This window comes from Ahaetulla prasina, chromosome 7, assembly GCF_028640845.1.
Source record: "Ahaetulla prasina isolate Xishuangbanna chromosome 7, ASM2864084v1, whole genome shotgun sequence".
In the NCBI taxonomy this organism is placed as follows: domain Eukaryota; kingdom Metazoa; phylum Chordata; class Lepidosauria; order Squamata; family Colubridae; genus Ahaetulla; species Ahaetulla prasina.
This window is the reverse complement of record NC_080545.1, coordinates 102,700,795-102,715,237: the sequence shown is the minus strand read 5'-3', so window position 1 is coordinate 102,715,237 and position 14,443 is coordinate 102,700,795. Positions and strand designations below refer to the sequence as shown.

General features: G+C 54.8%; 1 protein-coding gene across 2 annotated transcripts; it reads right to left on the bottom strand.

Moving 5' to 3' along the window:
- Positions 1-4,521: 4,521 nt before the first annotated feature.
- CHKB (choline kinase beta) lies at positions 4,522-14,167 on the bottom strand. 2 transcript variants are annotated; one of them, XM_058190093.1, is made up of 11 exons: positions 13,935-14,167; positions 13,373-13,481; positions 12,479-12,592; positions 11,388-11,521; positions 11,066-11,170; positions 10,680-10,738; positions 10,482-10,569; positions 8,114-8,222; positions 6,389-6,495; positions 6,053-6,134; positions 4,522-5,864 (listed from the first exon to the last, which is right to left on the bottom strand). In XM_058190093.1, exons 1-11 carry the CDS (start codon positions 14,111-14,113, stop codon positions 5,808-5,810), a joined length of 1,143 nt encoding a protein of 380 aa, XP_058046076.1. In that variant the 5' UTR covers positions 14,114-14,167; the 3' UTR covers positions 4,522-5,807. The 2 variants fall into 2 exon arrangements, with proteins under 2 accessions (XP_058046076.1, XP_058046078.1); XM_058190095.1 differs by lacking the exon at positions 13,935-14,167 and adding an exon at positions 13,620-13,780.
- Positions 14,168-14,443: the final 276 nt, after the last annotated feature.

Here is a 14,443-nt window from a genome sequence, read left to right as displayed (position 1 = left end):
TAGACTAGTCCAGTGATGGCAAACCTTTTCGGCACCGAGTGCTGGAAACCCAAAGACCAGCTGGCCGGCACGCACATGCCTGTTTTTTGGGCTGTTTTCAGGACGTTTTTGCGCACCAGAAACCAGAAGAGCAGCTGGCGATGGTGCACGTTCCCACAGAGAGGGCTCTGCGTGACACCTCTGGGACGCTTGCCACAGGTTTGCCATCACGGTACTAGACCTCCCAAATCCCTGCCACCATTCTTCCTATCTTTTAGCCTCCAGCCCCCTAATTATTTTTGTTGTTCTTCTCTGCACTCTTCCCAGAGTATCTTTTTAGTATTGTGGCAACCAGGACTGGATGCCATATTCCAGGTGTGGTCTTACTAAGGCTTTGTAAAGCGGTAGTAGAACTTCATGATCTTGACTCTATCCCTCTGTTAATACATTGAATTACACTGCCAATCTGCTGAGCCATTTTGGACCTTTGTCTCTTTGGCCTTTGTCGAAAGATCCCGCTGGAGAGGAACCTTCTTCCCCAGTTCTCCTGCTGGCTAATGGGGTTATGTCCACTTTGGGGGCCGAGTGCGTACTTGCATACCTCTGCTCTTGTTAACGCAACTATGTGTTGGGACTTTGTCAACCCACTCCATATCTGAGAATATGGCTAACTTTCCTCTTCTTCAGGTGACTCGGTCAGTCCATTCCGGACCTTGGAGTCCACCTCTGAAGCCTCATAAGATGGAGCTGATGAACTGGCCCTTCCTCCAGCAGGGAATCTGGACCCACTTTATCCCCAGATATTGTAGCAATATCTCCGCTGGCTTAGCTGACACACAGGAGCCGCTTGTGGGTTGCATGCTAGCTGGGGAATGCTGGGAGTTGAAGTCCTCCCATCCCAAAGGCTACAAGATTAAAAAGGGCTACCCAGAGGCTTCATTCCGCTGTTCTGGGCATGGCCGTCTGCATCCTTGGAGGAAACCGTGTGCACAAGGCTTAAGAAGGAGACGGGGTCCCCTTTGACGGCTCAGGGATTGATAAGGGAAGGTCAGGTATGCTTTCGTTTGCTTGAAGCTCAGCAAATGCTCCCAAAATTGGCCTTCCACAATTAGGCAGAAGGCTGTAAAAGTAGGAATCCGAATGGGGGAGGGGGATCTCAGGGGCTGCCGAGAGTTCCCCTCACCAAATCCCTTTTCTCCCGTTGGGGTCTGTGCCCCTGAGATGGGGCAAGGAGGCTTTGTAAATGGCCAGCAGCCTCAACTATTTCTTCTTAGGGCCTGCCAGCCAGGGAAAGTGTGGGCGGTGGGGGGGGAAGCTGGGGGATGAGCAGATTTGTAGCCCTTTAAATCTGGAGGGCATCAGAGCAGAGCTGGCTGATTCCTGGAGGGGCAGGACTGAACAGCAAGGGTGGCTCACCTTGGCTGGAATAGGGACGTTAATGGACCCTCAGGCGGAGTGATTTTGGGATTTACTGAGAAAAGCTGTGGGTGGAAGCCCCCTCCCCAATGGTTTGCAGCCAGCCTCCTCTGACCCTCCCACTGTGGCACTCGCAGGCCTGGTGAGAGCTGATCTGAGCTGGCATTCAGCTCGCCTCTTGGTGCCCGTCCACCCTAGTTGGTCTTTCCTCGGGATCCAGCCCTGGGAAATTGGTAAGGGCTTCTCTCGATCCACTCTGGGCATCCAGATCCTCCCACCTCTGCAATATAGGCAGCCCCCCTCCCCCAGGTCTGGTTTGTGGTCAAGTCTTTGTTCCTCTTGCCTAGTTCATGGCCTCCATGACGGCCCTGGACCTGACACAAATAGTTGATGGCCCTACTCACATGGGGGGAGGCACACTGGATCTGATTTTTATCTCTGGACAGTGGTCTGGATTTAGGAGATTTAATTACCGAGCCATTGTCATGGTCAGATCATTTTCTCCTTCGTCTAGACTTTCGGACCGCCGCTCAACACCGCAGGGAGACGGGACCAACATGCTGGTTCCGTCCCAGGCGCCTGATGGACCCGGAGAGGTTCCTGATGGAGCTTGGGCCACTTCTTGAGGATCTGGCCCATGGCACGGCTGAGGAATTAGTTGCGGCCTGGGAACGGGCCGCGACTGGCGCTTTAGACCGTGTTGTGCCTTTGCGGCCTCTGACCCAGTGCAGATCTCAACCAGCCCCCTGGTTCTCCGAGGGGCTGAGGGAGATGAAACGCCGGAGAAGACGCCTAGAGAGTGCTTGGAGATCCAGCCGTTCCGAGGTTGACCGGACACTAGTTAGGTCCTATAGTAGGACTTACCTAGTGGCACTGAGGGAAGCGAAGCGTTCTTATGTTTCCTCCCTCATTGCGTCGGCAGATAACTGCCCGGCGGCCCTGTTTTGGGATGACCCCTTACAGGGCCGTGCCGAGGAGTTTAGTGGTTATCTATATGATAAAATTGTTCAGCTTCGGGACGGAATGGATCAACAGTGGGTAGATCCAGGTGAGGGGCTGGAGACACATCTTGTTGAGACTATTTGGGATGGATCTGACCCTGTGACTCCCGAGGACATGGACAGGTTGTTGGGGCGGTTGAATGCCACCACATGTTTATTGGACCCGTGCCCCTCCTGGTTAGTGCTGGCCACACAGGAGGTGACACGAGGCTGGCTCCAGGGGATTATAAATGCTTCTTTGATGGAGGGTGTTTTCCCCGCCGCCTTGAAAGAGGCGGTGGTGAGGCCCCTCCTCAAGAAGCCCTCCCTGGACCCGGCTGTTTTAGGAAATTATCGTCCTGTCTCCAACTTTCGCTTTCTGGCGAAGGTTGTTGAGAGTGTGGTGGCACGTCAATTACCCCAGTACCTGGAGGAATCTGTCTATCTAGACCCGTTCCAATCTGGCTTCCGACCCAGATACAGTACGGAGACGGCTTTGGTCGCGTTGGTTGATGATCTCTGGAGGGCCAGGGACAGGGGTTGTTCCTGTCCTGCCTCTGCCCTATTAGACCTCTCAGCGGCTTTTGATACCATCGACCATGGTATCCTGCTGCACCAGTTTGGGAGTGGGAGGCACTGTTTATCGGTGGTTCTCCTATCTCTCTGACCGGTCGCAGACCGTGTTGGCAGGGGGGCAGAGATCAACCGCGAGGCCCCTCACATGTGGGGTGCTGCAGGGGTCGATTCTCTCGCCTCTCCTGTTCAACATCTATATGAAGCCGCTGGGTGAGATCATCAGTGGCTTTGGGGTGAGATACCAGCTGTACGCTGACAACACTCAGCTGTACTTCTCCACCCAGGGCCACCCCAACGAAGCCATCGAAGTGCAGTCCACCGGGAAGCTGTACGGGTCTGGATGGGGAGAAACAGGCTCAAACTCAATCCCTCCAAGACGGAGTGGCTGTGGATGCCGGCACCCCGGTACAGTCAGCTGCAGCCGTGGCTGACTGTTGGGGGTGAATCATTGGCCCCAGTGGAAAGGGTGCGCAACTTGGGCGTCCTCCTGGATGGACGGTTGTCTTTCGAAGATCATTTGACGACCGTCGCCAGGAGGGCTTTTTACCAGGTTCGCCTGGTTCGCCAGTTGCGCCCCTTCCTCGACCGGGATTCCTTATGCACAGTCACTCATGCTCTTGTTACCTCTCGCCTGGACTACTGCAATGCTCTCTACATGGGGCTCCCCTTGAAGAGCACCCGGAGGCTCCAGTTGGTTCAGAATGCAGCTGCGCGGGTGATAGTGGGAGCCACACGTTGCTCCCATGTAACACCTCTCCTGCGCAGTCTGCACTGGCTACCTGTGGTCTTTCGGGTGCACTTCAAGGTGTTGGTGACTACCTTTAAAGCGCTCCATGGCTTAGGGCCAGGGTACTTACGGGACCGCCTGCCGTTACCGAATGCTTCCCACCGACCCGTACGCTCTCACAGAGAGGGACTCCTCAGGGTGCCGTCCGCCAAGCAATGTCGGCTGGCAGCCCCCAGGGGGAGGGCCTTCTCTGTGGGGGCTCCCACCCTTTGGAACGAACTTCCCCCTGGACTTTGGCAACTGCCGGACCTTCGGACTTTCCGCCGAGAGCTGAAGACCTATTTGTTTGTTCGCGCAGGACTGGCATAGGATTTTAATAGGATTTTTAATTAGTTTTAATGTTTTAACATTTTATAATTTGGGGTTTTATTCTAAATGTTTTAATTTGGCCATTTGTATAATAAGTTTTTTAATTATGGTTTTATGTGTATATTGCTGTGGTTTTTTATTATGGCTGTAAACCGTCCCGAGTCCTTCGAGAGAAGGGCGGTATAAAAATTTAATAAATAAATAAATAAATAAATAAATAAATAAATAAATAAATAAATAAATAAATTCGGAGAGGGGAGCATTTGGGTGCCTTGCCCGAAGGATGCTGCTGCTGCTGCTGCTGGACCACAAACCTTCGGACCCCCCCACTGCACCCCCCCTTTGAACTCTCCACCTTCAGACCCCTTCTCTGATGTTTTCAAGAGGCTCAAAAAGGCGAAGCCACCCAGAATTGCCTCCAATGGTGAGATTCATCGTTTATTCATAAATAAAACATGCATGGTGAAATGCACATTTCTACAAATGAACATTTTTTATTTTGTACAATATTCTGACCGAGAGTGCAAAGCATCCATCCACAGCTCTATTCCAGTGCTTCAGGGCTGAGCTGCCCTGAGAAAGGACAGCAGAAAAGCTCATGGTGTGGGTGTGGTGTGGATGTGTCTTCGGAGTCCTCCATGCGGGACATTTGATTTATTAGCCCAGAATAAAACCGGTGACAGAATCAAGGGGACAAAACGGGGTCCACTGAGTATAATAAATGGCCCCATGGCCTGGAACCAAAGCCAAGTTTTCAATGCTTTCTGGAACTGAGGGTCCCCCCGCCTATCTTTGGAGGAGCCTGGGGCAGGGTTGGGGGCCCCAAGAGAGAAGCAAGGCTTCCTGGGCCCACATGGTGGCAGTGCTTAATGGGGGGTGGGGGGCTTGGCGGATATGCCCTCCAGAAATGACTGGAGACAAGCAGCCCTCCAGCTCTCTGACCTGCAGACTTTGGAGGCAATGGACGCCGGCTGGCAGCTGGCACAGCTCACGTCGCAACGGTGAATGGACGGGCACATGAGAGGCTCCCGTGGCACTCTGCACCACAGCTTTCTGTACCAATTGTGGCTTCTGGGTGGTCTTTGAGGGCAGCCCTACGTACAGTGCATTGCAGTAATCTAACTGAGGTGAGCAGGGCATGAGTGACTGTCTGAAGGGAAGGCAGAGGGTGCAACTGGCGCACAGCATGAAAAGCGCAAAGGTTTGTCTTGTAGCAGGATGACCCCCCCACCCCCACAAGCTGCACCCCAGTCTGGAAGGTGGAAATGTGGCCCCCTCCAAAACCAAGGATGGGAACACAGCCGACCGAGGGGCCTCGTACTATCAGGTGTGAGCAACCAGACCCACGCGTGCAAAGTTCACAGGTGGGCCTGGTTGTTCACTTGCACCCGGTGCATCCCAGTGGTTTCATGCAGACGTTGAGCAGGAGGGCAGAGCTTCGAGCCCTGAGGCATGAGAGGCTGTGGACACGATACCCTTCTTGTCTGTCAACCTGGACTGCAACCAAGAAGGCACTGCCCCCCCACTCCCACTCCCGATCCAGAAGGAGGTTGACCGCTTGCCCTGCAATGCGTAACAGGAGCCCCCAAAAAACAGGTTGATTGAATAAATCCAGGCATCACAGCACCAAAGCACATGTGCAGAGTGTGTGTCTTGCAGGAAGGCTGACCAGCCACCCCTCCAGTCTTGGTCCTTCAGCTTCAGCTGTCTGATATGTCAGTCCTGGTCAGGCCAGTTTATGGCCACTGGCCAGCCAACGGTCACTCGCCCCTGGCCTTCTGCTGGAAGTAGGCCTCAAAGCGGCACTGGGCATATTCCTGGCAGGATGAAATGATGGGCAAAGTGACCCACCTTCCCTGCTGGGAAAAGGGAGAGGCAGCCCAGCACCCTGAAAGCCCTTGGGGTGCCCCCTGGGGGGCTGGCAGCAGCCCTTTATCCCTCTAGGGCGTATCAAAGTGGCCCAGAGGCCCGGGGGGCGGAATGGGAACCAGCCCTCAACACTCACCAGGTAGCCAAACTCGATGGTGGAGATCTTGGCCTGCAGGATAGACCAGAGGCCCCAGAAGAAATGGGAGGCCAAGGTGAACCTGCAAGTCGGAGGGGGTGGGGTGGGGGAGGAAGAAAGTCAGCCAAGGGGGGGATCTGCCATTCATGCCCCACAGAGGCAGCTTTTTCTAATTGGGAGCATTTCCCAGGAGAATGAGGGGCAGACCGAAGCCTCTTGCAATGCCCACCCCCCACCCTCAAAGGAAACAGCCACAGCTCTTGCCCCCCAACCCAAAGAAATGCCGGTGCCGGCTGCTGCAGCGGTTCTGGCCACCCCCTCACCCTCACGACTGACCGGCTGATCTCCAGAAGCATTTTGGCCTCCAGGCGCTTCTGCTCCTCTGGCGAGGGGGGGTCGGCCTTCCCACCTGCCTCCTGCAGGTAACACCGGATAAAGTGCAGCTGAGGGAAGATGAGACAGGTGAGGCAAACCCTCTTCTGAAACTGCGCCTCCTGCCTGCCTGCCACTAGACCAGGGGTCTCCAACCTTGGTCCCTTTAAGACTTGTGGACTTCAACTCCCAGAGTTCCTCAGCCAGCAAAGCAAAGCTGGCTGAGGGACTCTGGGAGTTGAAGTTCACAAGTCTTAAAGGGACCAAGGTTGGAGACCCCTGCACTAGACAAAGCTTCTGAGATCCCAGGGACAATTGGGGCCAAAATAAATTGGGGTTGGTGATAGAGACCCCATGGAATTCAAGGAGGAGGAAGCGGCTTCTGGCTGGGCACGGCAAAGACTTTCCCAACCTGTTCCTAACAATTCCTGAACAGTCGCTGCTCAGGAGGTGCAAGATTCCCCTTTGTTGAAGATGTTCAATTGATCCATCAATCAATATCTGCCACCCAACACCTCACCACAATATAAAGAAGATTCTAGAAAGGGTGCAGAGAAGAGCAACAAAGATGATTAAAGGAACTGGAGGCTAAAACATAGGAAGAACCGTTGCAGCAACCGGGTATATTTAATGAAGAGAAGGACTAAAAGTGTCACAATATCAGTCCTCCAATATCTGAGGGGCTGCCCCAAAGAAGAGGGGGGTCAAGCTATTCTCCAAAGCACCCGAAGGCACATCAGGACGCAACGGATGGAAGCTAACCAAGGAGAGAACCAGCCTAAAACCAAGGAGGCCTTTCCTGTCCGTAAGAGCAAACAACCCAGTGGAAAGGCTTGGCTTCAGAAATTGTGGGGGCTTTTAAAAAGAGACTGGACAGCCATCTGTCTGAAATGACACAGGGTCTTCTGCTTGAGCAGGGTGTTAGACCAGAAGACCTTCAAGGCCCCACCCAAGTTGACTGTTGGCCACTTACGAACCTGGAGAGCAGGGGAAAAAACCACCCTGGCATTTAAACGAAGATTCCCACAGCAGAAAGCAAGACCAATCAATAGATCAAATTATAAGCTCACTAGCTCAAGTTCCAAGAGGCCAGGCAGGCTCCAGGGCCACCTGAGCTGAAACGACTCAGTTTCCAAAGAGACCAGGTCTGTCCAGTCTTCCAGGGTCACTGTTGCTGGGCCACCCAGCATGGGAGGGAAATGGATCCTTGCAGGAATGGGGAGCAGATTAGCAAGACAGAAAGGTAGAAAGGATGGGTGCTAACTGGGGCAACCTTGAAATCCTCACTTCTCAGCCTGCTGTATCAAAGCTTCTATGGCAACGTAAGAAACGTGTGTTTCTTGCTGTTAAGGCCATCCTCTTAGAAGGGCAGGGAAGAAATATCTATTGCCTACGTATGGCCGTATTATCTTCTCCTCCTTTCCTGGAATGAATAAATACGAGCGCATCCTTCAGACTGTGGGAGTCCCTCCCATTATTTCTCCAGAGTGCACTCAATGAGCACTGCAGCCAGCCTGGAGGTCGGCAGTTCGAGTCCTGCGTTTGATTCCACAGGCCTCGACACCAGGGACGGGCAATGATGGCCTCTTCATGACCCGTGGACTTCAACTGCCAGAATTCCTGAGCCAGTGGTTCTGCTCCCCTTTCCAATCCAGCCCCGCCCTTCCCCCAGGAGCCCAGGGTCATTACCTGCTGCTCGGGGCTGGGGTAGTTCTCCGGGCTGGCTTTGTAGAAAGGCCACTCGTCGTGGGCGTAGCTGTAGACCCACTCGCAGAAGTGATTGGCGATGTCGAAGCCCCTGCAGGAAGAGGAGAAGGAGAAACAGAATAGAATAGAATAGAATAGAATTTTTATTGGCCAAGTGTGATTGGACACACAAGGAATTTGTCTTGGTGCATATGCTCTCAGTGTACATAAAAGAAAAGATACGTTCATCAAGGTACAACATTTACAACACAATTGATGATCAATATATCAATATAAATCATAAGGATTGCCAGCAACAAGTTATAGTCATACAGTCATAAGTGGAAAGAGATTGGTGATGGGAACTATGAAACGATTAATAGTAGTGCAGATTCAGTAAATAGTCTGACAGTGTTGAGGGAATTATTTGTTTAGCAGAGTGATGGCCTTCGGGAAAAAACTGTTCTTGTGTCTAGTTGTTCTGGTGTGCAGTGCTCTATAGTGTCGTTTTGAGGGTAGGAGTTGAAACAGTTTATGTCCAGGATGCGAGGGATCTGCAAATATTTTCACGGCCCTCTTCTTGATTCGTGCAGTATACAGGTCCTCAATGGAAGGCAGGTTGGTAGCAATTATTTTTTCTGCAGTTCTAATTATCCTCTGAAGTCTGTGTTTTTCTTGTTGGGTTGCAGAACCGAACCAGACAGTTATAGAGGTGCAAATGACAGACTCAATAATTCCTCTGTAGAATTGGATCAGCAGCTTCTTGGGCAGTTTGAGCTTACTGAGTTGGCGCAGAAAGAACATTCTTTGTTGTTCTTTCTGCGGAGGAGAAGGGGGCAGGAGGAGGAGGAGGAGAAGGGGCAGGAGGAGGAAGAGAAAGCTGAGCATTGGGTTTGTTCGGCATATCTCTGTGTTTTTCCAAACATCTCCTTACACTACATAGGTAGTCCTTGACTTACGACCAATTGCTCAGTGACTGTTCAAAGTGACAAGGGTCCAACCTTGGGGCTACTTACCAGCCGGATTCCAAGTTCCCACGGCTGCCCCTCCCTCGGCGGTCACATGACCAAACGTTGGGCACTGAGTGACACGGCTGCATTTAAAGACGCTTGCCGTGTCCTGCAGTCACCTGAGCACATTTTATGAGTTTTGCCAAAACCCGGCATTTACTGCGCCCATTGCAAACCACAGATTTGCTTAATGACCGCCAGAAAATAGGTTGTAAATTTGGGTCTGATCCATAACCCAGTCTGTTTTCTGATTTGTCACAACTTCCGACTGTGATGGGCAGGCTCCGTGATCGTTGTAAGTCAAGGAATGCCCGTAACCCACTTTTCTGAGGTTGTCACCACCTGCTACACCAAGCCACCTCCTGGGGACTCTCACAGAATTGCTGGGTTTCTGCACTGCTCTTAGTCAGGCCAGTGAAAGGTTGGCCGGAACATCAAGACCTCAAGTTCATTTTTAATCTTTGCTCAGGATGTGCGTGTGTGTGTGTGAGATAGAGCATGTTAAGCAAAGCCAGGCCTGTTGGGTTACTTTCTACCACAATATAAAACACGCTCCAGAAAGGGATCACTTCAATAAACCAATTAAGGCTAAGGTGGAAAGACAGCCGGCACATTAAAATATAATTGGCTAATTTGCGATTAGCGGCCAGGCACTGCAAAGCCTTGCCTGGGGGAATTCGACGGGAGATTTTCATGAAAAACAGGACCGGAGAGCAGAGAAACTTCCTGGAAGAACTGAAATAGCAAAGCCTCTCTCTCTCCCCGGCTCTCCTTCTCTGTCTCGCCAAGCAGATTCTATGGCTGCAGGCAGGAAGTCACCAGGAGACCATGGAGAGTCCTTGACTTACAACCGTTGGTTTGGTGACTGTTCAAAGTCACAATGGCGCTGAAAAAAGGCCATTTTTTTTCACCCTGTTGCAGCACCCCCCATTTTGGTCACGTGACCAAAATTCAGATGCTTGGCAACTGACTCATATTTATGCCGGTTACTATGTCCCGAGGTCACGTGATCCCCTTTTGTGTCGTCCTGACAAGCAAAGTCAACAGGGAAGCCAGATTCACTTAACAACCGCAGGGGTTCACGTAACAACGGTGGCAGGAAAGGTCGTAAAACGGGGCAAAACTCACTTAAGAAATGTCTCACTTAGCCACAGAAACAGTTTGGGCCCAATTGTGGTCCCAAGTCGAGAACTAACTGTATTCCGAGTTGGCAGGGAACTAGACTTGGCTAGAAGAGGCCGGGAAATCATTTGATGAAAACGCAGCGATTGCCTCCGGGTGGCCCCTGAACCAGCCCATCCTCTTCCTCCCTTGGGCCCTTTGCCTTCTGCCCAGCTGCAGAGGCCGGCCGGCCTGCCTACCGGTAGTTGTAGCTGCTGTACTCGAAATCGATGAGCATCAGCCGGTCCGTGGAGGAGGCTTGGCGGCCAGCCAGGAGGAGGATGTTCCCTGCGTGGGGAGAAAGGGGGCAAGGAGAGTCGGCCATCAGCCCAGCCAGGACCTCCTTCCGGCCTTCGGCCAGGTGGCTGCCGAGGGCCCCGAGTCTCCGCCGCCCTCACCTTCCTGCACGTCATTGTGGCAGAAAACCACAGGGGACTGCGTGGCTTCCAGCAGCATCCTGGGGGAGAGGAAGAAAGAGAGGGAGAAAAAGGGAAAGGGGCTTTGCCCAGCTCAGCCTCTTTTCCTTCCCGAGGGAGGGGCACCACAAGACAAGAGGGGAGTGTGACTTCTCCACCCTCCTAGCTTCAATACAAAGCCCTCTTTGGATGTGAAACCTGGAGGATGCCAGCCTCTGAATCCACCTTGCCCCACCGGCAGCGCTTTCCTGATCCCAGGGGGAAGGGGAGACAACTGCAAAGCTGGCATGGAGCCAGGCTGGGGCGAGCGAAGGATGGCCCACAGTCTGGGAGCCCCACCAGCAGCCTCTCTCTGGACGCCTGCTCACCTGAGGCTGTGCATTTCGGCCTCCAGGTTGTAGGCCTTGAGCCGGTTAAGCTTGTGTCGCTGGGCCTCCTGGGAAAAGGTGAGCTCGGAGATCTGCTTCAGGTACCTGCCAGGAATGGAGGAGGATGAAGGGAGGCTCCCGCTGCCTTGGAGAGGAGGAGGACAGGTGGGGGAGAGGCCCAAACACCTTCCCAGGCGGCCTCTGGAGTCCTTGGCACGGCGAGAGCTGCAAGGCCACCCGCCCAGGGAGTGGCCCTTGCCGGAAGCAGCCCCAACCGCCTCTGTAGCCGAGGGGCCAGCCAGGACGCTGAAGGGCGACCTACCTCTCCATGGTGCCAAACATCCACTTGGGCTCTTTGTTGAAGGGCATCACCATGCCGTGGAAGCGGGCCATCTTCACTGCGATCTCCCCCGAGATGCTGGGCTCCGGCAGGTCCTCCGTGACCAGGCGACGGCTCTGCGGGTAGAGACCGAGGGCAGCCCTGAGGCCGTGAGGGGTGGGGTGGGGGGCTGGATGGAGTGGGGAGCTCAGAATCCAGGGGAAGCGGATGGAGAGGAGAAGCTGCAGGGGGTCACAAAGGGCTCTGGGAGACCCCGAGGTCACGTTGATTTGTAAGCCCCCCCCGCCCCCAAATCTCTTGAAACCAGGCTGGAAGCGAAGGATTCGTGACACACACATTGCACAAAGCCACCCAGAGGCCTAACGCCCCACCGTTCAGATTCCTGAAGCCTTGGAAGGCCTGGCTGTTTCCCCACACCTTCTGGCTGAGATGGGAGTGTGAGAACTGATTGCTTTTCTTCCTGCTATGTTTCCAGATCAGGAGGGCTCCTTTTTGCCTATTTTATGGCTTTCTGGGGTTTTCTCTCTCTTTAAATTTGGTCATCCAGAGTTGCTCGGAGTCAGAAGTTTAATAAAGTGAAACCAATAAGATTCTACACAAAGCAGAGCTGTGTCCAATTTGGACTTGAGTTGAAACCTCTGCACAACACGCGTCTCCCACAGGAACTCTGGGGACCGCTTGTGAGGGCAGCCTTGCCCTTCTGCTTGGGGTGGCGGCCCGAGTGCCTTAAAGCAAGGATGGGCGCTGACCAGAAGTCAAAATTCTGCATCCAGGGGCAGAAGGTGTTGGCAGCCTCTCAGCCCACCCACCCGCATGCTCACCACCATTCCTCACAATTTCCTAAAATGGGATTCTGGAAATCAGAATAACAGAGTCGGAAGGGACCTTAGAGGTCTTCTAGTCCAACCCCCTGCTCGAGCAGGAGACCCTGTAACATTCCAGACAAAGTAGGAGGAGAAAGTAATCCCGGCAGGATCACTGTGTGCCTGGAGATGGCATTGGGTGGCACTGCCAGGCCAGGTTCAGCCCTATGTCACAGCCTGCCTGCCAGGGAGGGAAGGGCTGGCACCTACCGGAATGTATTCCTCCAGGCGCCCCTGCGGGAAGATGCCATACAGCCGTGGTCCCAGGGCCCGCTCGGCCAGGATGGCGAACATGACGCTCTCAAGAACCAGCGAGTCGACCCCCTGCAGGAGAGAGAGAGAGAGAGGAGAGAATTGGAGGGGCCTGAGCCTCCCAACTGGGCTCCAGCAGACCAAGAGCCAGAGGTCTCCAGGCTGTTGGCCATTCCCAGCCCTGCAGCGAGATGGCACTGAAGTGGCCGGTCAAGCTGTCATCAGTCCACCAGAGCCAACCTGGGAGAATCCACTGCCCAGGAGTGGCTGAAGCCAGGGGAGCCCACAGCCGCTGTGGCTGATCAGCTGGCATGGAGGGAGGGAGATGCGTGAGAAGGAGGCACACAACCACTCGTGGCAAAGCCAGCAAGGCCCTTCTTGGGTGGCCATATCAATTTTCTTAAGTACAGGTAGCTCTCGACTTATGACCAAAATCGAGCCCAAAATTTATGTTGCCAAGTGAGAAATTTGTTAAATGAGTTTTGTCCCATTTTACAAACTTTGTTGGCAGAGTTGTTAAGTGAACCACTGCAGTTGTTGCTAAGTGAATCCGGCTTCCCTCTTGACTTTGCTTGTGATCACATGACCCCGGGAGAGTGCAACCGTCATAAATGTGAATCAGTTGAATCCCTTGACCAAGGGGATGCTACAACAGTCATCGGTGTGAAAAATGGTCATAAGTCACTTTTATCAATGCCGTGGTAACTTCGAACGGTCACTAAATGAACTGTTGTAAGTTGAACACTATATGTAACTAAATGAAGCCGTTGCTTCATGGAAGAGCCCCGGCTGGATATCCTGGGGCCCCGGGAGCAGGCAGACGGGCAAGGTCATCCCGGGGCCGAAGCTCACCTGAAGGATGACGCCATAGACGCGAAGCAGGACCTGGCGTGGCTCCTCCTGGGCGGTCGGGATGTGCTCCGGCAGGGAGCATTTGTACAGCAGGTTGCTCAGCCCTCCACTGTGGGGCAAGCAGAGACAGGCAGGTTGGGGGCCACCCAGGAGGCCGGGGCTGGTGGGACAGGACAAGCCCCCTCTTCTCCCCCTGGGGACGCAGGCGGCATCCCCGACTTCTCTGGGGGGGGGGAGTGCCTCCCACCTTGGCCACTTTTGAAAGACTTTCGGACTCCAACTCCCAGAATCCCCAGCCAGCCCCGCCGGAGGGTCTCTTTGGTGCGAGGCTTCCTCCCCGGGATGAGCCGCCGGGGACGGGAGTCGCTGGGCGAGAAGGGCCGCCGGAGCTTGGGTCCGTCGTCCCGGGGGGCTGCTGCCCTCGGAGCCTCAGCGGGGATCCCGGTCGAGAGAAACCGCTATCCCCGCCCTGACCTCCTTCCGCGGGCTTCTTCCTCCGGCGGCCACCCAGTGGCGGGGCGTTCCACGGGCGGGGCCGGTGACGTCACGGGCGGGGGCTCACCTGACGGGGACGATGCCCAGCTGCTCGGGGGCGGCCAGGCGGCGCCAGGCCCCGGCCAGGAACTCCCGGCACCAGAGGAAGGCCCGCAGGCGGGTGGGCGCGGGGACGGCCGGGCAGCCGCGGGGCGAGCGGGGCGCGGCTCGGTCTCCGTCCGGCCCGTCTCCGTCGGGCGCCTCCATCGCAGAAGCCGACCAATGGGCGCCCCGCCCCGCGCCCCGCCCCCCCCGCTCCCATTGGCCGGGGGTGGAAGGTCGGCTGCGGTTCGGGCCCGGGACAGAGGGGGCGGGGCAAGGAAGAGCAGGCGGCCAATCGGAGGCCGTGACGTAGGCGGCCGCAGCGCCAATCGCGGAACGGCAGAACCCGGCAAGAGCGAAGGTCGCGACACGTGTAGCGGCGTTTGTGTGAACGCGCCGCCGGGGCTCTGGGCCCGCAACTGGAAAAGGCGGCCTCGCTGGACCCGCGGTTTCAGTCGGGCGAAGAGAATTGGTGCAGGGCGCTGCGGAACAAGG

Coding starts and splice junctions, on each gene's coding strand:
- CHKB (XM_058190093.1), bottom strand. CDS start 14,113: ATGGAGGCGCCCGACGGAGACGGGCCGGACGGAGACCGAGCCGCGCCC. Junction 13,482..13,934: donor CTGGGCATCGTCCCCGTCAG/GTGAGCCCCCGC, acceptor CTTGCCCCACAG/TGGAGGGCTGAGCAACCTGC. Junction 6,496..8,113: donor ACCCCAGCCCCGAGCAGCAG/GTAATGACCCTG, acceptor ATCTTCCCTCAG/CTGCACTTTATCCGGTGTTA.